The sequence below is a fragment of the Aedes albopictus genome, chromosome 3 (genome assembly GCF_035046485.1).
Source record: "Aedes albopictus strain Foshan chromosome 3, AalbF5, whole genome shotgun sequence".
Taxonomy (NCBI): Eukaryota; Metazoa; Arthropoda; class Insecta; order Diptera; family Culicidae; genus Aedes; species Aedes albopictus.
The window spans coordinates 368,030,690-368,056,163 of NC_085138.1; the positions used below are offsets into that span (position 1 = coordinate 368,030,690).

A 25,474-nucleotide genomic window follows, 5' to 3' on the forward strand; every position below is an offset into this window, starting at 1 on the left:
ACGACCATTATAAGCTTGAAGATCGTGTTTATTATACAAAAAAACCTAGATTACCAAACAGTGTTTCGTTGTCCATAGAAAAATAATTTTATAAAACAGATCCATCTTTGGCCTAGCTCAACATTATTAGAAGTTTAAGTTTTCAGTGAAAATCAAAATGGAAGGTCTACAACACCTCAGTAGTATCTATTTTTTAATTTAGCACGGCAACATGTTTTGATATTTGTGAAAATAAAAAGTAATAGTGTAGGTACTATATGGCGTAGAGGAAAAACGACCCCAAAATTCAAATTGATGAAACAAAAAATTACCTCAAAAGACCTCTCTGAATTTTTCAGCATGTTTTCTTTATAGTGCCCGCTGAATACTGAATTCGACTCCGGCTGATTTTATTTGCTAATTTGTTAGTAATCGAGCTTTTTCCGAGTGATGTATTTATAGTCAAAATCGAAGATATTTTTAGTCATGTGTTCTTTTCTGATCCATTCAAACGAAAAATGTATCAGTTTACATTGTTCCCTCGTTTTCTTATGAAACTGCTGATTTCTACGAAGAATTTGAGGGTAAACTTCAACGATTTCTTCAGCTTTAAAGTATGCAACTAGGCAAGAAATGACCAAACGCACGACCTTCAACAAACAAAATGTTCGGTGAAAATAAAGATTGGTAAATAAGTCATTCTTGCAATAACCGTTTTATTATGATCTATATGTTTATACAGTTGCCTGAACTGCATTCTAGAAAAAAAATAGCAAGATTTAAATAAAATGGCGTTTAAGACACTTAAGCGATTATGAATTATGCATAGGACATTTATGCAAATTGTAGCTTTTATCAAGTTTGTCAACTTCACCGAAGACACTATTGAGAAAAAACGTATGGTACGTTAGTTATGATTTTTGTCCTGCAGTTCCGCAGCACTGTGCGACGTATCAAACTTCCACATTTCGAGAGAATGAGACAGAAAAAGTAGACTGAAGTATGTATCAACTCATTTGGCCGCTCCGGAACACCTGGAACAGGTTCCGCGGGGGCCTCATTGGGGACACTACTGTTTTTCCAACCAAAACAAGTCGTGCTACGTATCAAACTTCATGATTTAGGGAGAATGAGACAGAAAAGGTAGACTGAAGTATGTATCAACTCATATTATAAGTATAAAAAGTATTTTTGGAAATAAATATCTAACCTTTTATTTTTTTCAAACATATGCCGATTTTTCAGAAAATATACAGCTTGTGTACGTTTTGTGGATTGCTTAATCTAAATTTAAAAGGAACCTATGGGAAGTTTTCTAGAGCGCCCTTTCAAGTCGATACCGAGTCGAGTCTACTTAGTTTTATCTTTTCTGGCTTATTCATTCGAAATCATGAAGTTTGATATGTTGCACGGCAGGTTTTGATTGTAAACCAGAAGTGTCATCAATGACGCCACCGCGGAACCTGTGCTAGATATGCCGAGGTGGCCATATTAGTTGACACAGACTTAAGTCTATCATTTTTGGCTCATTCATTCTAAATCATGAAGTTTGGTACGGCGCACGACATGTTTTGATTGAAAACAAGAAGTGTCTCCAATGAGGCCCCGGAAAACCTGTGCAAGATGTTCCGGGTGGTCATATTAAGTGATACAGGCTTTAGCCTATCATTTCTGGCTTATTCATTTGAAATCATGAGGTTTGATACGTCGCACGACATGGTTTGGTTGAAAACCAGAAATGTCCCTAATGAGGCCCCGCGAAACCTGCTCCAGTTGTTCCGGAGCAGCCATATCAGTTGATACATACTTCAGTCTACCTTTTCTGTCTCATTCTCTCGACATCATGAAGTTTGATACGTCGTACGACTTGTTTTGGCTGAAAAACATAAGTGTCCCCAATGAGGCCCCCGCGGATCCTGTTCCAGGTGTTCCGGATCGGCCATATCAGTTGATACATACTTTAGTCTACCTTTTCTGTCTCATTCTCTCGAAATCAGGAAGTTTGATACGTCGCACGACTTGTTTTGGTTGAAAGACAGAAGTGTCCCCAATGAGGCCCCCGCGGAACCTGTTTCAGGTGTTCCGGAGCGGCCATATCAGTTGATACATACTTCAGTGTAACTTTTCTGTCTCATTCTCTCGAAATCATGAAGTTTGATACGTCGCATGACATGTTTTGGTTGAAAACCAAAAGTGTCCCCAATGAGGCCTCCGCGGAACCTGTCACGGTGGTCCGGATCGGTCAACTTATACAAATCTGGTTATTGCAGTTGTGTTTCATTGCTCGCAACAAAAAATACGCTGAAAATTGATGATTCAAATACAATAACCCACGAAATAATCACTTTTTGCCATTTTGGCACCCCCCCTGACCCCAGTACAATCCGGAATATGTCCGGAATGGTTCCGGATGTTGCATGGCCACTTGAGTATAATAAACTAGCACCAAATCATGATCGATTGAGGGTGACTTCAAAAAAATCGGCTGAAAATTGATGAAATGCCAGCATTTTGAAAATGAGATGTCAAGGTGCGGGTATGTGAAGGTTAACTACCTTAAAAACCGAATGTGACCGCCATGATTGGTCCTGTTTAGATTTTCAAAAATAGTTAAACCCCCATTCACAGGTATAAAATTTCAGAAATACATATTTAAATTGTGATGTGGACAAGGCTTTGGATCGCCAGTCCGGAGACGGTGGTTTCGATTCCCGTTCTGGTCGCGAACTTTTCTCGACTTCCTTGGACATAGTGCGCTTGCCTCACAATTTACAGATTAATGCAATGACAGGCAAAGGAAGCCCCTCAATTAATAACTGCTAAAGTGCTCAAAGAACACTAAACTGAAGAGAGGCAGGCCAAGTTCCAGTGGGAATATAGAGCCACATAGAGGAAGAAGAAGAATAATAATCGAAATAAAAGAGGGCATAAAAGAGGGAATTTGAGATGGGGCCAAGGGGGTTTCCAGGAATTTCCCAGAGATCCCCGAAACAGGGTGTTCCAAGGGGATTCAATGGCGTTTCAGGGGGTTGTTTCTGAGGAGGGGACGTTCCGACAGATTTCATTGACGTTTCAATGAAATTACGAGGACTTCAGGGACATGTCAATAGTATTGCAGAAGTTTCAGAGACATTTCACGGGGATCTAAGGGCGATTCAGGGGTGTTTCAGAATCCTCTAAAGGGCGTTACAGTGCACAGTGGGGAAAAACCGACCCAAAAAGGCACCTAATTATTGCGGCTGATTGCGATCTTTGAAGTCCATCTTTTCCAAATGGAAGAATGTCAAGGAATCGATTGGTGATAGTTTCATTCACCGGAATTGATTGTAAGTGTCCATTTTGCCCCATTTTCCCCTAAAAAACACCGTTTTTCTAAATTAAATAATGGTTTCAACTGATTGCGGCTAACCAACCAATTTTTTATTGATGTAGAATTGACAGGTGCATTCTATGAGGCATACTTCGATTTGTGTCATTGACTGGAAGTGCCCATTTTACCTCATTTTCCCCTAAAAATACTGTTTTTTTGGATTAAAAAATAGTTTCAACTGATTGCGGCTAACCAACCATTTTTTTCTTGATGAAGAATTGACAGGTGCATTCTATGGGACACACCTTGATTTGTGTCATTGACTGAAAGTGCCCATTTTGCTTCATTTTCCCCTAAAAGTATTGTTTTTCTGAATTAAAAAATAATTTCAACTGATTGCGGCCAACCAACTAATTTTTACCTGATGTAGAATCAACCAGCGCATACTATGGGGTGCACCTCGATATATGTCATTGACTGGAAGTGTCCATTTTGCTTCATTTTCCCCTAAAAATACTGTTTTTCTGGTTTAAAATATAGTTTCAACTGATTGCGGCTAACCAACCATTTTTTTTTCTTGATGTAGAATTGACAGGTACATTTCATGAGGCTCACCTCGATCCGTGTCATTGACTGGAAGTGCTCATTTTGCCCCATTTTCCCCTATAAATACTGTTTTTCTGGATTAAAAAAATAGTTTTAACTGATTGCGGCTATCCAACCAATTTTTACCTGATATAGAATTAACCAGCGCATACTTTGGGGCACACTTTGATCTATGTCATTGACTGGAATACCCATTTTGCCTTATTTTCCCCTAAAATACCATTTTTCTGAATTAAAGAATTGTATCAACTGATTGCGGCTCATCAATCAATTTTTACTTGATGTAGAAATAATCGGCGCATACTTTAAGGTGCACTCGTTCTGGTCTTTGGGTGGTGGTGCCCATTTTGCTCCATTTTCCCCTTAACTACAGATTATCTGGATTTAAAAATAATTTCAATTGATTGCCGCTAACCAATATTTTTTCCTGATGTAGAATCGACCTATGCATACTATGGGATACACCTCGCGCTATGCGCTAGTCCGGAATTGACCGTTTCGCCTCATTTTCCCGTAAAATTATATTTTGCTGGTTAAAAAAGTTAGTTCTAACTAATTGCGGTTAATCAACAGGGTGTCTACTACCTGGAAAAACCTGGAAAACCGGGAATCCTCAGGGAATTTTTTTTAACAGGGAAAAACCTGGAATACTCAGGGAATTTCTGGAGTACTCAGGGAAATTTTACTCCGACAAAAAAAAAAACATTGAGTCGCATGAACCTGGTAGTAAAAATCCATAAAGAAATTTTGCTACAATGATTTTTTCCAGAAATTCCGTCAGAATTTCTTTGTGGAACTTCTTTAAAAATACCTCCTAGAATGTCTCCCGGGATTTCTTATAAAATTCCTTCCGCATTTTTGACGCTATTTTTCTTGGTATTCTTTTTTGATTTTTTCCGGATAGGTATACTTCCGTATTCCTTCCAGGATTCCTGAATTCCAACCGATTTCTCCTGGAGTTTTTCACGGGGATGCTATTTCTTCCCAGAGTTCCACCAGTGTTTTGCTCAAAGAAATCTTCGTAGGATTTCCACCAGAATTTATCCCTAATACTCTATAAGAATATCTGTCGGGATAAATCGTGGAATTTCTTTCGGCACTCCTCACGGAAATTTTACCCGATTCCTTCCGGTGTTTTTCTTGGGACTTTCCCAGAAGATCTTCACAGAACGTCTTTTAGAGTTGCTAAAGGAGTTATTCCTGGGGTTTCTACTAAATTTCCTCCAAGGGTTTCTGAAGGAGTTTTCACGAATTTACTGCAAGAGTTCCTCAAGAGATTTCTTTCATTTTTTTCCTGTGATATCTTCAAACCATTGCTTTGGGCTTTCTTCGAGATGTTCTTCCTAGTCTCCTACAGGAATTTGTTAAAAGTTTTCGCGAGGTTTATTTTGAAGCTTTACCTGAGATTTTTCTCGGAGTATCTCCTGGAACTTCTCTCAGAAGATTCCTTCCAATGTTGGTCATGAGGTGTCTCTCAGAGTTTTTCTTAATTTATTAATTTTGCCTTCTGGGATTTTCACAGGAGTTATTGCTGATATTTCTCATTGAATTCTTCTCTTGCATTCTTTCAAAGCCAGGATGTTTCTTGTAGTTGTACCGGATTTCTTGCAGTGATCCACGTGAGAGTTTTTCAGATATTCTGTGCATTATTCTCAAAATTCTTCCCGGAATCTTTACCAGAAATTGTCCCGAGATTCTGGATACTCCTTTAGGGATTTCTCCCAAAGTAATTGCAGGGATTCTTCCACGGGTTTTCCTCAGAATGTCTCCTGAGATATCTTAAGAAATACCTAATAGGAAATTCATAGAGAAATATTCGAGGGAATTCAAACAAAATCTGAGCATGAGCATGATTGACCGCCCGCGGTTGCTCCTCTGTTATTGCAAGGACAACTGCATTTACACAAAGAACCAACAGATGATGCTTGGGATTAGCTTTCTCTTCATTGTGTAAATGCTGCAATCCCAATACTTTTCAATAAGCAATACCAGCGCCGGCCGCGTCCGAATGCAGGTCAATTGAGGATAGGGAAGGAAATGATGACGTGATTCTCGCTTAGGCCAATAACCGAGGAATTCTCTGCGTTACTACGAGAAATCACTAGGAGTTTGGACAGGGGAAATGGAGATGTGTTAAGGATTTCGACGTGGTGAACGAATGTAATGTTTTGATTCGCGATTAATAATGCGCTCGCGAAGAAATACCCTTCTAAACCTTGGACGACGAACGCGATCTATTGTGCCTCAAAACTCACCCTACATAAGTTATTCATTCGCAACTAAGGAGAACACAATGCTAAACACCGACGCATCTGTAGTTTGCGTTTCCGCGTGAGACAATGCTGAACGCGATCGATTCACAAGTATTAACAAAATAACACGGGATAAATAAATCAGAAAGATCTTACCGCATGGTTCGCCGTCTATCTTTTACCGACCCTCTCTTTTTTCCAGAAATTCATGCAACGTTTATTTGAGTCAAAACATTTATTCATTTGGGCTAAAATATTACAAATGTCGACACCGAAGATGACGAACCATTCAAATTTTTGTGTACATGCAAAAAATGAAAAATATTTATTACCAACTAAATGTGCATTTGGAACTAGCGCCGACACATGACGTGACGAACTTTTCAATATTTGTTAGATAAATACACAAAACCCAGTGCAGAATTTTATACATCCTATAGCATTAATTATTGTGATAAAATGGAACGAGCTCACCAATAAACATCCTTCGAAGTGTCCAGTGCGTATGTGCTGCAGCATCTTCCACAAACTGGCCTCGAAATCACACTGAACCGCTACAACAACACACGGGTACGACGATGTGCACATTCAAATTGTCGACGACGACGCGGCCGATCCGAATGAAAAAAGCGGCACTTCCACTTTGCCTCTAAAAACACACTTAACCGCCCCGTACGAAGACGAGCACGCACGCAGGACGACGACGCGATGCAACGACGAACCAAGACAGACTGAAATGTCATCCGCTGCTGGCATCACACGACCGACTCGCACAAAAACTAGTTTTTTCCTCTATTCGAGGGAATTCAAACAAAATCTTGCGAGAAACTCCGCAAAGTGTTATTGAAAAAATCTCGACAGGAACTTCAGGAAAAATCTGAGAAAAAAAAAAATGAGATTTCTCGAAAAAAGTTCTAGGTACAGTCGACTCTCCACAACTCGATGTTCTACAACTCGATATTTTCTATAACTCGATGGATTCGTCGGTCCCTTCATTTTTCCGTATACCGTACTCTCCATAAGTCGATATTTCCATAACTCGATGCTTCCTTTGGTCGATGTCACGCTTAGTATAATTCTACCTCCATAACTCGATGTTAGCTTGAAAGTTCAATAAAACCAGTAATGCTAGGAAATCATTTGAAGTAGTTTGCAATTGATTTATACTTGAACAGACGAAAACAAAAATGTTGATGGCTGATCGAAAATTATCACTTTTTATGTCACCACGAGCCCTGAGCCGTACCAAATTGGGCGAAAAGTTTGACGTCTAAACTAATATTTTTTGATATATGCTGTCTTTCGGAAAGTTTCTATATATTTTTGCACATTTTTTTAATATTGTAAAATTAGGGTGGTCCAAATTTTTTGCAAACCACGATATAAACCATTTAGTTTTTTTTTCATATAGAGCAATGAAGTGGCCTACATAATTGAGAAGCACTTTAATTTTTTTTAACATTTAACATTTTTTCCGAAACAAAAATCATGGTTCTATCTCTTATGGTTGAACCAGATATTAAGGAGTGTATCGTAAAGTAGTTGAAAATGTTTAAAATTGCCTCAAAAATAGTTTAATACAACTTTTGAGTAATTTTATTTTTGGAGATACTGTATAAATCCTTGAAAAAAGAAATGGCTTTCATTATTTTTTAAAAATATTCTTTTAACTGGGTTTTTAACCTAGATTACTGAACGCATGTTTTAAAGTTTTTACACACCTTCTAAAAAATTGAAATTGCGAAAAAAGTTCGATAATGTTCGAAAATTGTTAACTTTTTTGTGCAATTATAATAAGCTCCAGAATCCTCATGATATTGGCAAATTATTTTTTTCAAGAAAAATCTCCACTGCATTTAGGCGCAATTCTTAAAAATGAAAAAAGGCCATTTTTGAGGAAGCCCTTTTTTCTATGCTCCTCCAAATCATGTTTACGCAAATCAAAAATACATAAAATGAAAAATTCGCATTTTTTAAATAGGGTATGTTTTTTAATTTACGGACGAATAAGTTAAAGCAAAAAAAAGAATTTTATAACCTTTTAAGATATTAAAAGCAGAACTTCAAAGTTTTACCAAAAAATAGACGTTTTTTGGAGTGGACCATTTTGTAGACATAGGAGATTTTTCTATCGAAAATATGAATTTTGAAAGTCGGTGTTGAATAATATGTTATGTGTACATAACTGTTAACAAGCATCAATATTTTCCAGATTTTTTATCGTACAAATTTTACTCGCTACAGATTTTTGAAATGTTGAAAAATCTTAACAAAATTGCATTTTGTGCAGATTTTTATTTTGTGAGGTGTATTCATTTAACCATATTTTCAATAATACTAAACATTTTCCAAACTTTTCCAAGGTATTCTAAACTTAACTATATTGTGAAGATTTCATAGAAGAACCGAAATGAAAAGGCCAACCCAGCTTCGAGATAGAGCATTCTGAACATTTTCAACTACTTTCCGATACACACCTTATTTTCAAAGTAAAAAGTGAGGGTGACATCAAAAAAGGATTACTTTTAATAACTTTTTATTCCCTGATTTCCCGTGAAAACTTTACTACGAGAACTTTTAGAGTAGGTAATATCCTTCAATAATTGTTTATTATAAATTATTTTCCCAAAGATTTCAAAGTTCTGTATCTTCAATTCAAAAAGTTATTGAGGATTTCTATTTTTTTGTCTGCTATATATTTTAGAATAACGCAAGTACATAGATTGTCAATATTTTGGTACCAAAGATTTTTTTTCATTAGTAAAAGATAAAAATCAGAGCTTTTCAATTGTAATTCATATTCAGGGATTGAAAATCTGCTTGCACCGTTTTAAAATATGAAGTGTCAAAAATAAACCGTTTTAAGAACTACAAAATGAGGATATAGAACTTTGCTGTCTTTGAGAAACATGTTGAACCGATTACTCTGAAAGTAATCGGAACCAAGTTTTTGATAAAAATCAGTGAGTAAAACGTTATTGAAAGAAACCCATTTTTAGGTATCACCCTAACTTGTTTTTAAAGAATAATATCTCTTGAACCGAAAGCGATAGAATTATAGTTCCTTCGGTAAAGTTATTTGGAATTAAGTGCTTTTCAACTCTGTTAAACATTCAATTTCTCTATATGGGAAAACTAAAAAGTTGACATTGTGGTCTTGAAAATAATTTGGACCACCCTAATTTTACAATATTGAAAAGAATGTCCAAAAAATATGAGGAAACTTTTCCGAAGACAGGATATAGTAAAAACTGATCATTAAAGCGTACACTATTTTATTCAGCCAAATACGGCTTTGGGACCACTGTGCAGAGTTAATTTTTTTTAATTCAAAAAGTAAAATTATTGAATACAGAATTTTATGCTCAAAACTGTAATATAAAAGTTCAACAACACTTAATTTCGAGATTTTTGGTCGAGAGATTTTTTTCTTTCCATATGTTCTATAACTCGATAATTCTATAACTCGATGGTCCCTTGGATATCGAGTTGTGGAGAGTCGACTGTAATAGTAATCCCGAGAAGATATATTAAGGACATCCAAGGAGGAATTCTGAAAACCTCATGGAATCCTGAAAGCAGCTGCGGACGAAGTTCCGCGAGGAAAACAAGAGGAATATCGGAAAACTATCGGAAAAGTCCAATAGTTTATGGATAGCTGTCCCGGAAAACCACTAAAACAGACATGGACACTGGCTTCAGCCGGCGGCTGTACCGATTGAACGACTCTTAACACGGAGTGGCTACGGATAAGAAGCTATTCTCGTGAAAAATTTCATCGCTCGGAGCGGGAATCGAACCCTCTTCCACCCGGACTCTAATCGCATGGCTACGAGGTTCAACCAATGACATTCTTGAAGAAACTTTGAATAGTTTTGGATGGATCATCAGGAGGAATCCAGCGAGAATCTCTAGAAGTATATCGGAAAACCTATGCAAGAAATATCGAGACGTACTCAAACAGATATCTCGTGTGAAAGATCCCTGCGGAGAGCCAGGAAGAAACTTTGGAAGAAATTTCAGGAATTATGCTCAGAAATCTTGAAAGAATTTTTGAAGAGTAGGGGAACTTACGTATTTTCGGCAATTTTGTTCTCTTCGTCAACCTGTTGAACTCAGAGTTGGCATCAAATCCTTTCCAACCAAGTTGAATATGATCAAGTTTCAGGCAATTTGGCCGGCATAAATCCCTCATGACGAAGAGAACAAACCTGCCGATGATACCCTAAGTCACCCTTTATAATTTTTAGAAAATTTGGGTTGTTTTATAATTTATTTAAGTTTATAATTCAAAACTTTCAAAATTTCATCTGGAAAAACCTGGAAAACTCAGGGAATTTTATTTTGAGTTATGAGTAGACACCCTGATCAAGCATTTTTTTCCTAATTGTGAAATTAATCGATGCATTATATTGGGCACAACTTGTTCTGTGCCTAGTTCTTATGACTAGAAGACTAGGCACATTTTTCTCCTCTTCCCCCTAAAACACTGTTTTTCTCGTTTGAGAAACAATTCCAACTAATTTAAACTAACAAAACAAGTTTTTTCGTTATGTAGAATTGATCAGTGCATATTGTCAAACAATCTTTGTGTCATTTACTAGAAGTGGTCGTTTTGTCCTATTTTCACCTAAAACACTGTTTTAGGGTTCTTCAAATATTACGTTACGCAAAATTCGACAATTTTAGACCTCCTCCCTCCTCCACGAAACAATTTTTGTAAGCGCTAGACCCCCTACCTCCCCCTTAGCGTTACGTAATATTTGAATGAACCTTTAGTTAGTTGGAACAAACTTTTTAACCCAGAAAAAGAGTATTTTAGGGGAAAATGGGGCGAAACGGGCAATTCCAGACTAACGCATAGCGCGAAGTGAATTCCATAGTATGCAAAGGTCGATTCTACATCAGGAAAAAAATATTGGTTAGCTGCAATCAATTGAAACTATTTCTAAATCCAGATAATCTGTAGTTAAGGGGAAAATGGTGCAAAATGGGCACCACCACCCAAAGACACAGAACGAGGTGTGCCCCAAAATATGCACCGGTTAATTCCACATCAAGTAAAAAATCATTGGTTAGCCGCAATCAGTTGAAACATTTCTTTAATTTAGAAAAATCGTTTTTTAGGGGAAAATGAGGTAAAATGGGTACTTCCAGTCAAAGACACAGATCGAGGTGCATCCCAAAGTATGCGCCGGTTAATTCTACATCAGATTGAAAATGGTTGGTTAGCCGTAATCAGTTAAAACTATTTTTTTAATCCAGAAAAACAGTATTTATAGGGGAAAATGGGACAAAATGACCACTTCCAATCAATTACACGGGTTGGGGTGTGCCTCATGAAATGTACCTGTCAATTCTACATCAAGAAAAACATGGTAGGTAAGCAGCAATCAGTTTATTCTAATTTTTAATTCAGAAAAACAGTACTTTTAGGGGAAAATGAGCCAAAATAGGCACTTCCAGTCAATGACACACATCGAGGTGTGTCCTATAGAATGCACCTGCCAATTCTTCACCAAGAAAAAAATGGTTGGTTAGCCGAAATCAGTTGAAACCATTTTTTAATCCAGAAAAACAGTATTTTTTGGGGAAAATGAGGCAAAATGGGCACTTCCAGTCAAAGATACAGATCGTAGTATGCCTCATAGAATGCACCTGTCAATTCTACATCAATGAAAAATTGGTTGGTTAGCGGCAATCAGCTGAAACCATTATTTAATTTAGAAAAACAGTGTTTTTAGGGGAAAATGGGGCAAAATGGACACTTACACTCAATTCCGGTGAATGAAACTATCACCAATCGATTCCTTGACATTTTTACATTCGGAAAAGATGGACTTCAAAGATCGCAATCAGCCGCAATAATTAGGTGCCTTTTTGGGTCGGTTTTCCCCCACTGTGCAGTGGTATAAGGGGCATTTAATGGCATTTTGTTTCATGAACGTTTTAAGGATGTTTGAGGGACGCATTGAGGAGATTTCAAGGGCGTTTCAGGGGGTTTCTCGATGATTTAAAGGCGTTCCAAGGGGTTTCAGGGGTATTTAAAATTGATTCTGGGGAATTCAAGCACGTTTCAATAAGATTATGTTGTTTTCAGAAGCGTTTCAAGGAATTTTAGGAACGCCCTTTGACACCCTAAAACTCCTTGAAACGTCCCTTAAACCCAGAGATTTGCCAATGAGCTTCTGAGACCTCGTGAGCGCCCCTGAGACATCCTGGTACCCCCTGAAATGCCCTGTAGACCAACCTCCCTGAAACTCCCTTGGAACCACTGATACCTCATATGGAGTCAATGCCCAAGTAACAATCCTAATTCTATTTGGTTTTATTTGTTTTTATGATAGTTTTATCGGAACATTGCATATTCTAGTTGATCTTATCGGAGTTTCAGCTGAACACAACTATTCTTCGTCAATATGTGGTTTTAAAAACACCTCCAAGAATACTTGAGGTTAAGTTCATAAAACCATAATCACAACAAGAACTGTTGAACTTATTTTCAGTTTTATAAGGTTCTTGTAGCTATCTTCAATCATCCGTTCTTGATCAAGAGCAACTGTTCTCGCATAAGAACAGTTTGGTACATGAAAAATACAAGAAAATTATTGCTGCCAATCAAGAACACCTACCCGGAAACCCAACCGCGACGCGGTGCAGTGCCAAGTTCCTCCGGTTTCGGCATCCGAAATGAGGTGAGTATGGTCATCCAGGACGTCGATTCCCGTGCAATCGGGGTTCCAATCATCGATCTTCAAAATCAACAACTACTTACCTGATGGAAGTACTGACCGGAGGAATGAGGCACTGCACCGCATCAAGGCCGGTTATCGAAAAAGGTCTGCGTGGTTGGCAACGGTACCGGTCTGATAATTAAATTCATCGGACGAGAGTGACAAAATCCACCGCGGTGCGATAATTTATTGTTTGTTTACTATTTGGCGTACATGATTTATGACGTTCTCGGCGGAGTTTGCATAAACATACATCAAGAACGTTATAAACCTGAGTAGTCTTGAGTAATACTTCTTACCCTTGCATAAGATGAAATAAATTTAAGACGTTCTTGATGTTGGCCTCCATTGAGAACGTTATAAATAATAGTATTCTTCAGTTATGCTTTTAGCTCTGGCATGAGTTGAAAGAAATTTAAGACGATCTTATGGTGATGTTGATTAAAACCATCGATGATGGACCGACCACCGGCCTAGATTTCAATGGAAGCCATGTTGAGAAAACTCATGAGCAATGTTCGCATGACCAGGAATAATATTTTTCAATATTTTATTAGTGCGTTATAATGGAAGCGCGTTGCAATTTTTGGAAGTATCTTGCAACATATATACGATGAATTTTGCTTGGCATTTGGCATCCTTGTTACACCACGGAAATATTTCCAATTTGTGTAATAAATTAATCCCGATTACAATAATGTGTCGTTTTCATTGTGTTTTTAATTTCAATTTATTTCATCAAACTTTTATGTCGAACTTGAAGAATTCTACAAGGAGAGAGCAATTCGCCTTGAGGACAACTTGGGAAGTACAACAAGTTTTAAGAGAAATTTAAAAACAACTCTCCAAGAGCATCTTAGGATGGGCCTCTTTGGTCTTATGGCGGGTTTATGGTTGAGTTGATGTCGTTTTGCAGAGCAATTTGGTTTATGCATAGTTTTAAAGAACAGGTGTTGAAGAATACTTCAAAAGCATTATAAACTTAATTTTGTTACTTGGGTGTAGCGCCTTCTGGATCTCCCTGTAATCCCCTGAGATGATCCAGAGACCCCCTTCAACTCCCTGGAAACCCCATGGACACCCTCGAAACACCTCTGAAATCTCCTGGTACAAACACCTTTCAGTGCTGTCATGGTAAAATCAGAACTGGTTACTCAAAATTTTAAATTACTGTGTCCCCTATACTGGTACGCCTCTATGGAAATAACATTAATATGACGCCTTATTAAGAATTTTCCTAGGGAAATGTTTCATGAGTACAACTAGAATTCTTCTAAAGATTCCTCCGAGAATTCTTCTATAATGTATACATTCTCATGTACGTAGAACGATTCCAGCTGAATTTCTCCAAAGATTCCTTAAGATGTTATTTTAGAATTTATTCCTGTCCAGCTTTTTTTTTTAATTTCTCCACATTTTTTGAAATCCTAAACTAGTTCTTTGTACATAAGATTCTTCCAGAGATTATTTCAGGAACTCCTCTTTTAGTTACTTTAAGCTAGTCCACATGTTTCTTCAGAAATTCCTTCAAAAATCCTCCTGCTAATCTTTCAGGGTTTTACGGATATTTATTCAAAGATTGCTGCAGTACATGTTCAAGCATGTGTTCGTGTTTTCTTTGAACATTTATAAAAGAATTCGGGCAGTTTCTTCATTTGGGATTTCTCCACAAATACTTCTGGAAATTTCTCAAGAAATTTTTTTAGCAATTACCTCAGGGATTTATCTAGGAATACCTCCAAAGATTTCTGCAAAAGATGCGATTTCCAGAGATTTTTCACGATATTCTTTCCAGGTTTTTCTAGTACCCGAGCAGAGGAGAATAACAAATTGATAACAACAGAATCACATATTGTGGAGCGGACCTGGTGAGATGGTTAGAACACTTGACTATCACGCCGAGGACCTGGGATCGAATTCCACTCCCGACAAACTCGCAAAACGTGAGTTCTTCCTTCGGAAGGGAAATAAAGCGTGGGTCCCGAGATGAACTAGCCAAGGGCTAAAAATCTCGTTAATACAGATAAAAAAAAAAAAGAATCACATAGCCTGAGTACTACGTTTTGAAGGATTACCCAAGAGCTTTCATTGGATATGTGACCCAGATGCGCCAACTTAAAAACTTTCGATAATTTTTTTTTTCTACAAGTGTTTCTTGGGCGACTTTGATGAAAAATCGAAACTGAAAAAGTTAACGTCACAAAACCGGTTTTTCTTGAACCACCCTAAGCTTATTCAGAAAAACATCTCTAGATAGGTCAATTTCAAAGCTACATAAAAAGTGTCTTCAGAAAATTTGTTCAAAATTGATAGATGTACAACTTTCCCGAAGAATGTATACAGTTATTCTAGCAAATAAAAAAGTTTGGTTTCCTTCCAATTTCTTTGAAAATATGGACCACCCTAATTTTTATGTACATTGAAAAGAGAGCCTTTTTTTGGGAACAACTTTGTAGAAGACCATATTTGTCCAAAAAATCATTTGAAGGTGCTAAATGCATCTTTCCTCGTAAATCTTCTTCGTGACCATTATGCACTGCTGCAACTTTCACGAGAAAAAAGAGAGAAAATTGAACCGGAGATGCATGTTAAAAGAAAAATCGAGAAAGAATTCGGTGAATCACACACCACGTGCTAATCTGTGACATTTCTCGACGTCAAAATGTTTTAAGACTTGCTCATTTGAATAAGCAATAAAAATTAGGATTTTTTTTTTCTAATTTCATGAAATTTGGCCAACTTTTACCAAAGCATTTGTAGGTTTTGAAATTTTGATTATTTTCAACATTTTTTTTTTCTGAGAATTGTTTTACCCCGTTATCCTCTCAAGAAAAAAAAATGTGATAAAGCATCTATTCTTGAGTAGAATAAAGAACTCTGAAAAATCGAGTCCGATCAGAGAACATCGTAGCAACGTTATTTCGAAAGGAGGTTGAGTTAGTCCGTTTTACCCTACTTTCCCCAAATGAAAAAAAAAAACAATAATTGCATTTCTAAGTCATCATTTTTCTGTTGAATTTATATTGAAGAAAACCCCTTGAAAGTTTAATAACGTTGTCATAATTTGCGATAACACTTCTTTTTAGACAGCTAAAAATATGGGGTAAAATGCAAACCCCGAGAAAAAAAAATTTTTTTCGAAAGTTTTTAAGTTGGCGCATCTGGGTCACATATCCAATGAAAGCTCTTGGGTAATCCTTCAAAATGTAGTACTCAGTTTTTCATCCTAGTTCTGTTGGTACGAAAACAGGCGCCCTGAAAATCGTCAAAAAATTATGAAAATAACCTATTTCTTCAAATTAAATATCAAAGATTATCCAACGCTTGGCTTAAATGGAAGTGCCATAGGAGTAGAGTGTCCATGCAAAATTTCAGCTGAATCCGTTATTTTTTGTGGAAGTTATTGCGATTTTAGTGATTTTACCTATTTTTAGACATGAAATCTTTGAGGGCTATTTTACCCCACTTCCCCCTAACGGAAAAATCTGAAAATCATATCAGATATCATCTTTTATATGGAAAACCATGCCCTGAAAATTTCAGCTCAATCGGAGCACATCGATACAAGAAGGGGTTGCGGCTTTCGCGAACTGGCTCTTAAGCGATAAACTAAATGTTGTTTCGTTTTTATTCCACCAAGTAGCAATTAAATTCCTATATCAGGTATGTATTTTGCATTACCAAAGTAAGTTTAACAAGAAAGCACGATTACTCCTACTTTTTAATTGAATCAAAAAGGCAGGTAAATGGGTACCCTAAAAATCAATGGTCTCCATTCACCGTGCCCCATATTGTCCCATATATCTAGAAAAAATTGAAAACTTGAACATTCGTTTTTCTAATAAAAATCTTGCAAGTTATTACTTGAAATGAATTTAAACGAAGAAAACTCCCTTGGCTGGGTTGTTTTGATCATTTTTAAACAAAATAAAACAAAATTTCTCATACACGGTGAATGGGTCCCTACTACCACGGTGAATGGTGACCTACCACGGAATCAGACGACCTTACTACCCTCTACTAATTGTACTATATCACCAAATTTTGTGAAAAGAATTCTACTTCTGTGAATATTGCTTTAATTTTAACCTATAATGAAGGCAATTAAAAGCGGCACCAGCAATGTTTATAAGACTGGTGTCAAATGACAGCCCTTGTTTGACCCGAATCCTCTTAGATTCACGGTGAATGGTGCCTTTGCCTTGACGGTATTTGAAAAAAAAATTACCCAATCAATTAGGCAAAATCGTCAAACTCATCGGATTTGTTAAGAAATTTTCTCGGCGAATCTTATTTCACTTTTTTTAAATTTCTTGAATAATTTATTAGTGTCCCCCCTCAAAATGTCAAGAGGGTGGGGGTTGACATAAGAGAAAATCGAAATTTGTGTCAGCCTAACCATGGAGAAATTTATAGAGTTATCCATATAGAAAATGCCACAGATTTTTCTGGTAAAAACATGGAGGGACATATGGAGGACATCCTGATAGAATCTATGTATCTATGTATTCCTGCAAAGATCTTTAGAGAAATTTTTGCATGAAACTCTTGAAGTAATAACGCAAGAATCTCTGGAGGAATTCCAGTAGGGTTTTCTGTATGCATCCTCGAAGAAGTTTCTGGAATCCATAGTACAATTTCTGAACAAATCACTGATGGGCTTCGGTGAGAAACACCTGTATGAATCTCTAAAGGAATCTCTGGAGGATTTTCTGAAAAAAAACCACTTGAAGAATTTATGATAAAATATTTGAATGAATTTCTGAAGCAATGCCCCAAGATTTTTCTAAACGAATATCTTGAAGAATGTCTAAAGTAATTCCTGGTGGAGTTTCAGAAGGTGCTCATGGAAATTTACCAAAAATAATTATTGTAGAAATTTTTGGAAAAAGTTCTGAGAGAATATCTGAAAGAAGCCCTGGAAAAATTTCCTAAAGAATTCCTGAAAGATTTTTTGAAGAGAGCCAAAAAGGAGTTTCTGAAAAATAATCTTGCTAGATTTTAAAACCGAATTCCAATTTTGGACAAATTAAATCTCTAGACAAATTCATGTAAAAATCTCATTGAACTATTTTTGAAGCAATCTATGAAATATTTTCTTGGGCAAATTTGTAGGAATTTTGAACCTTTGATTTTCTGAAGGAATCGCTGAAAACATTTCTAAATGCTTCCTTGGAGGATACTTGAAAGACTTCTCGTACGGATTTCCAAAAGAAACTTCGGAGGAAGTTCTGAAGAAATCCATGAAAGTTTTCAAGAGAATTTTTTTGAAAAACGTATGAAGGATCATGGTCAAAATGTTTGGGATAGGCTACTTTTTTTTCTCTCACAAAAAAGTTCAACAAATATTCTCAAATTTTGACTGTTTGTCAACCTTTTATAGTGCATCATTGGTACAAATTTGGGCTCGATTGATTAATCTTTCGCAAAGTTAGAACCGTTCTGGTAAAACACTATTTTTTAGACTACTAATTTTTTAGCTGTCATATCTTGGAGACCAGTGAACCTATTTGAATGAAATTTTGAACTTTTATCCACAATATATTAATGCTTGAAAATCATTTAAAACATGGGTACTTTTTAAACGTTGAAAAAAGTTATGATGGATTGACACTTTTTGGATCTTTTTCGAAAAAATGCATTTTTTTCACATCAATGTCATAATAGTTATTTATGTGACGAGTTGCAAAAAGTAGATTTTTTCAGCACGAGTCGTACATTTATCCAACGAGGCTTGCCGAGTTGGATAAATACGAAGAGTGCTGAAAAAATCGAGTTTTGCAACGAGTCCCATACAAAATTTTATGCAATGATTTTTTTCATAATGCAACTCATTTGAGTTGCATAATGTTCATAATGCAACTCAAATGAGTTGCATTATGAACATTATGCAATTATTTTTCATTATGCAACTCATTTCAGTTGCATTATGAACCGGTACGGAAAAGTTAGTCATTATGATACTGAAATGAGTAGTATAAAATAGAAATTATGACACTGAATTGCATAAAATTTTATTTTTGATATCCAAAGATTTTCTACTTCTGTTCATAAAATATCTATAAAAAGATATATTAGAGCCTATTTGGATTGAAGGAAGAACACATTTAGTAATTTTTGTGCAAAATAGTAAATTTGACTCATTTTCCTCTAAATGGGTAAAAATGTCAAACCATCATAACCTTTTACAAAATTTTAAAAGTATCTATGTTCTGATTAATTTTCAAGCATTATTATATTGTTGATAATCGTTCAAAATATTTCATTCAATTCGGTTCACTGGTCTCCGAGATATGACAGTTCAAAAATGGATAGTCTTAAAAATAGTGTTTTACCAGATCGGTTATAACTTCGCGAAAGATTAACCAATCGAGTTCAAATTTGTACCACTGATGCACATATAATAGGTAAATAAACAGTCGAAATTTGAGAATATTTGATGCACTCTATGAAAAGTTACACCATGTTGAACTTTTTTGTGAGAGAAAAAAAGTTGCCTATCCCAAAAATTTTGGCCACCGCCTGTATGTAAGAAGGAAATTCTAAAGGAATTTTTGGAACGAACTTTAAAAAAGAAACTGTAAAAAATTTCTGAACAGAATTTCTGAAGAATTTTTAAAAATATAAAAGAATCCATTTAGCATTTTCGGAAGGATTCTAAGGAAGGTTTTATGAAGGTGTTCTGAAATTAACTTCTAGAGAAATTTCCTAAAGAAGTCCCTAAAAGAATTCTCAAAGAAATCTCCTCGATGGTACATCCAGAAAAAAAATCTCATAAATTTCCTATAAAACTTTCTGATGGAATTTAAAAAAATCTGAAGACCTTGAGGTATTTTTATAGGAGCCCATGGAGGAATGTCGCGTTTTATTTGTACATATTTTTCCCATTGTGCAATGGTAGTGAGCAGATGCATCCAAAAATTGTTACGTGCATAGAAAAGTATATTGTCTTCGAGGGATAATTGCGCTACGTAAACATCCCTGGAATTCCTGAAGAGTTTCTTTATGTGGTTCTTCCAAAGAATACTTCCGCGATTCCTCCCTAAATTTCCTCTGGTGTTCCTCCGAGATTTTTTTCAGTATCCCTTCACGTGTTCCTTTTAAAACTACTCCCAAGAATTCTGTTCTTTTTTCTCCCTAGAAAGGCGAAACTGAACCCATTCCCTTATTTTTTGTTTTTGATTTTTTATTAAATAACAAAGCAATATTTTCAAAATCGGTTTTCGTTAACATGTAGAGTATGGATCACGGTGTTTTCAGATTTTTTTTCGTGGTGGAAAATGTTTTTCGTTTTTGCAGAAACCATCAAATAGTCTACAATAGGTTCTCAGAACTATCATAAAACCGAAATAAAAGGTATAAGGTTTTATGACTTTTATCAAAAACTCTACAAGACTAAGTGGTTATCAAAATGTTACTTGGAATTTTTGAACAAAATTTCGAAGATAATGGTTTCTGCAAAAACGAAAAACATTTGCCACTGCGAAAAAAAAATGGTATATGATCCATGATTCATGATCCATACTCTACATGTGTACGAAAACTGATTTTGAAAATATTGTTTCATAAATATTGATTGTAACTTTAAAAATTCAATTTGCGAGATAGATTGGGCTTAAACGGGTTAACGATCCTAATTAAGTATTTTATTAAGGAGGTCTCTCATGGTAAGTAAGACGGGAAATGATAAAACAAAGAACATTCATGATGCCATGGCAATGCGTATACCTTTCATCGCTCCATAATGTTGACGTTTAACGTAGGTGAAAATGAATTCCAATTTGCATGCGTACATTTATTACAAACCCCGTGACGACCAAAGCGTGCTGCACTGCCATTTTCCCATTTCTATGATGAGGAAATTCCCACAGAAGTGCAGAACCATTCCTTCCCCAACGTTTCTCTGGGAGCTCGTTGATTTCCTATAGGGGTTGTAAATAAATCAAGACAAAACAACACCCAGCCCGCCAGGATGGAAATGTACTTTTAATTGGAAACAAACATGTTCATTTGCATACGGATGGACCTGACCTTGCCCCATATAGCTATGCCCGTCCAATTTACGCCTGCTGAGCTGAGCCGAAAGGGATTCATTTCTTTTCCTCCCGGGACGTGTTGCTACTGCATACAATACTGTGGTCCGGTTCGGAAGTTCGTGCTTCACGCCAATCCCGTGGCGCCCTGACTACGCAACCTGTTGCATATTCATCGGCCTACGGCATGGAATTTGTAATTCTTGGATTGTGGAAAACACTGACCGACGATGACGACGACATCAGAAACGATTCGACCGTCGCGAGAAATGGAGCGCTCGAAAGTTCAGCTGGCGTCTGCTGGAGCCAAGGAGCTGTTCCTGGAGTATTGTAGCAATAGTTCGGTACACGGAGTTCGATATTTCGGATGCCGCGAACGATCGCTATGTGAAAAGTTCTGGTGGGTGGTTGTGTTTGTCCTTTCGGTGGGAAGTTGTGTGATGTTGATCCTGAAAACGTACCAAAAGTGGGACCAAACACCGGTGATTGTGAGTTTTAACGAAAAATCTACTCCAGTGTGGCAGATTCCGTTTCCGGCGGTGACCATTTGTCCGCAGACCAAAGTTAAAAGTGAAATTTTGAACTTTTCTCGAGATTTTGGAGAGTTCATCAACATGGACTCTGATGAAGCAGGAGATTTCAACCGAACAGACTACCTGTTAACGATGATGCAGCTATGTGAGAGGACGTTTTACACCATCGTATTGAGAGAAGCACACTCGCTCCCTAATAAAGCCAGTCACCAAAGTTATGCCTCGATTGTCCGCGAAATGTCTCTTTCAATGTACCAGATGATGGAATATTGCATGATCCGAAGTGAACTCAAATTTTGTGAGGACATGTTTAGTCACACTATGACCGAAGAGGGCATCTGCGTGAGTTTTAACCTTCTATCCGCTGCAGAGTTGCTCCGCACCGATGTTATCCAGACGGCGGATCCGTATTTGTCGGAACATCATAAAGCTCCCCACTGGACGCTTGAACAAGGATACTCTCCAGAGGCAACGCTCAGTTCATACCCCTATCGAACTCTTGGACCAGGCTACTCCGCAGGCCTTTCCCTACTGCTGCTGTCCAGTAACCATGATCTGGACTATCTTTGCCGCGGACCAGTACAAGCTTTTAAAGTTCTACTGCACTCCTCCGCTGAGTATCCCCAGGTTTCCCAACGGTTCGTCCACGTTCCAGTGGATCAAGAAGTGACCATCGCCGTAAAACCACAAATGGTCACAACAACTGAGGGACTTCGCAGCTACACCCCAGAACGTCGCCAGTGCTTCTTCAACAACGAACGGTACCTCCAGTTCTTCAAAATCTACACCCAAGACAACTGCGAACTGGAATGCCTCACAAACTACACTCTTCAACGCTGCAATTGTGTCAAATTCTCCATGATGTACTCCAACGGCACCCCAGTTTGCGAAACCAATCAAATCTATTGCATGCTTGATGCGGAGAACGATCTTCTGGAGATGGACCTGCTCAGCCATCAGGATCAGCAGGCAAACTTCCGAGCTCAGTGCAATTGCCTACCGGCGTGCACTTCCATCCAGTACGACGCGGAAATCACGCAAACGGACTTCGACTGGCAGAAGTGGAGTCAGGCCATCGAGCTTCCTCTCAATAGCACAACAGGGTAAATTCCGTAAATTCGATTGATGACGAACGCAAAAGTCAACCATTTTCTCTCGCTCGATTTCAGAATGCACGTGGCCCGACTGGGAATCTACTTCAAGGAGGCACAATTCATGACCTCGAAGCGAAGCGAGCTGTACGGGTTGACTGATTTCCTGGCCAACTGTGGAGGCTTGCTGGGGCTGTGCATGGGCGTCAGTTTGCTGAGTTTGGTGGAGCTGTGTTACTTTTGTACGGTGCGTCCCTTTTCGCTGTGGAGGAAGCAGAAACGTGCCGAAGTGGATGCGAAAAATTTGAAATATGACGAAGTGCCGGGAATAAGTTTACTATCGATGTCGATGAAAGGTGATAAGGATTTACAGTGATTCGTCAAATTTATGTGCAATGATGATGTTTAATGGTCGACGTTTTGTGATATTATATAGACAAGTGGAGATTGTGATTATATTTAAATATTTGTCAGCAGGTTCTAATAATTCATATAATGCTAGGTGTACTCTTAAGCCGTAGTGATAATTCTCTCTATTGCTTTAATGGAATAAAACTCTTCATATGCAAACAAATATACTCACACCCATATTTTGTCCTAAAGAACAGTGTGGTTCAAATTTATTTTTGAATTTATACCGTTTTCATTCATTAGTTTCAATTAATTGTTGGTTCAATTTCATCAAGCCTAAGGGGTTATTCAACGAGGTTGTAGTTTTAACGGGAAAAGTCGACCAAATGTATGTAGAAAAGACAAATTTAAGATTTTTTTTCCGCTGGACAGCGCTAGAAACAAACTGAAGATATTGATTGTTTGGTTACTAGAATTGTAGTCTGACCAAAAATTAGCTACTTGGCCATTTTGGATACAAACTGTTTGGATAACCTCAATCCGAAATTACAGTCGGTTGGTTCTAATGTTGTGAAGGGTAAGGGTTGATCGGGCTCGAAAGAAGTTGATCATCAATATTAATTTCTATTCCCGATCAGCCTAGATAGCCGTGTAGTGGCGGTAGCAGTTCCTTCAACTGGCTAAGAATATCACTACGGATTGTCTGATCCAGTGGTAAGAGTCCACCAAACAGGTAACCCCTAATTCATGGTGTCATGCGGCTTAATGCGTACCGTGCCTAAGAATGGATGGTTAGGGGGGTCTAATAGAAACCTAACCGCTAACGGTGCCTGTGGAGTACCAGGGCACCCTCCACAGTATTTTGCCGGAGCAATGACGCAGTGGACCTTATTTTTCTGCTGTAAATAGTAAAAAAAATGAGTACCTTGAAAATTATCCAAACAAATCTTCACCACGCGAAGGGTGCTTCAGCTGTGCTCAGCAGAAGATTTATTAGAGAACAGTTAGACGTGGGCTTCATTCCAGAGCCCTGGGTAAATAGTGGAAGGGTAATGGGTTGCTCTTCGCAGAATTGTAGGATTTTGAACGACGAAAGTCTGTTTCACAGTTGGAAAATGCCTCCGATGAGATTATTGATAAAATGATTTCATCATATCATGCTAGCTGCCCAATCCGACAGAGATCATCCAACAGGGATGTCCCTTGGTGGAATGATAAGCTGGCAGATCTGAGGAAGAAATCTAGACGGTTGTTCAATAGAGCAAAAGTTACATCTGATTGGGTTCAGTATAAACAAGCCCTCACAGAATACAACAGAGAATTGAGACTAGCAAAACGGAAGGACTGGAGACGGGTATGTGAAGACATCAATAACGCTCCTACGGCTGCAAGGCTTCATAAAGTCCTTTCGAAAGACCATTCAAATGGTCTTGGAAGTCTTAAAAAAGAAGATGGCAGTTTTACTGTTGATACTTCTGAAACAAATCTACCGGGAAAGATGCAATTTTCCGAGCTTTACTTCAACAGGGAAAATAAGTGATTTGTCCGCTTTTAACCGAACTATTCAGAGCCATTATTACTTTAACTCACATACCTAAGGCCAGGGAAGGGACCATTCATTTCAAAGAGTTACAATCACTTGCTATTATCTCAGTTCAGAAGCATGCTATCGAAAAACAATGTATGAATGAATTGAAGCTTGTAGTTTTATCTGAAGTTTGCCGAATAACATTGGGGTCGCACATGCATTCCAAAGTCGTGAGCGAGCTGTAAAGGCAACTCTCCACGCGGTGAATGTAAATTACATTCACGCCGTGGAGAGTTGCGTTTGCTGCCTTCTGTTGACTTAACTTTTGATTCTAAGCTAATATATTCTTCTACAAAATTTCAGGTAAAACAAAAATGAAAAAAAGTGTTCCATACATTGATTTTTGCTGTGATGTTTCTGAAGCGAGTTAACAGCAAGTGAATGTAAATGATTGCAAATGAATGATCCCATCCTTGCCTATGGCGTGGCGTAAGGTTCGCGTTGTTTTTACCCCAAAATCTGGCAAACGGGACAAAACAATTCCAAAAGCCTTCAGACCCATAAGCCTTTCGTGTGTTCTGTTAAAAACCATGGAAAAAATCATGGATGACTTTATCAAGTCTACAAGTTTAATAGAAATACCTCTTTGCAAATTTCAGTATGCTTATAAATCGGGTAAATCTACAATAGCGGCACTTCAGACGTTGGTGAGCATAGTTGAGAAATCGCTTCAAGCCTAGCCGTGGTTGCTTTTCTCGACATTGAGGGAGCATTCGACAATGCATCCTACAGCTCCATGCGTTCTGCAATGGAAGCAAGGGGCTTGGATAAATGCATTATTGAATGGATAATATCCATGCTTAGAGATCGAGAGATCTCTTCCGTTCTTGGAGGTGCGCAACTATCAGTAAGATCTGTTAAGGGCTGGTCTCAAGGAGGAGTACTATCGCCCTTATTGTGGTCTTTGGTAGTGAACGAACTCCTTAAAAAGCTAATGAATCAAGGTTTTAAGGTGATAGGATACGCAGATGATGTGACCTACGATACTACGATTTCA

General features: G+C 37.6%; 2 protein-coding genes across 9 annotated transcripts in view; both read left to right on the top strand.

Moving 5' to 3' along the window:
- Positions 1-25,474, top strand: part of LOC109397126 (whirlin) — a 343,758-nt gene that overhangs the window by 158,134 nt on the left and 160,150 nt on the right. The window lies entirely within an intron of this gene.
- Positions 20,244-23,037, top strand: LOC109397128 (pickpocket protein 28-like). The gene is made up of 2 exons (XM_019669466.3): positions 20,244-22,550; positions 22,617-23,037. Exons 1-2 carry the CDS (start codon positions 21,145-21,147, stop codon positions 22,912-22,914), a joined length of 1,704 nt encoding a protein of 567 aa, XP_019525011.3. The 5' UTR covers positions 20,244-21,144; the 3' UTR covers positions 22,915-23,037.

Coding starts and splice junctions, on each gene's coding strand:
- LOC109397128 (XM_019669466.3), top strand. CDS start 21,145: ATGACGACGACATCAGAAACGATTCGACCGTCGCGAGAAATGGAGCGC. Junction 22,551..22,616: donor CCTCTCAATAGCACAACAGG/GTAAATTCCGTA, acceptor GCTCGATTTCAG/AATGCACGTGGCCCGACTGG.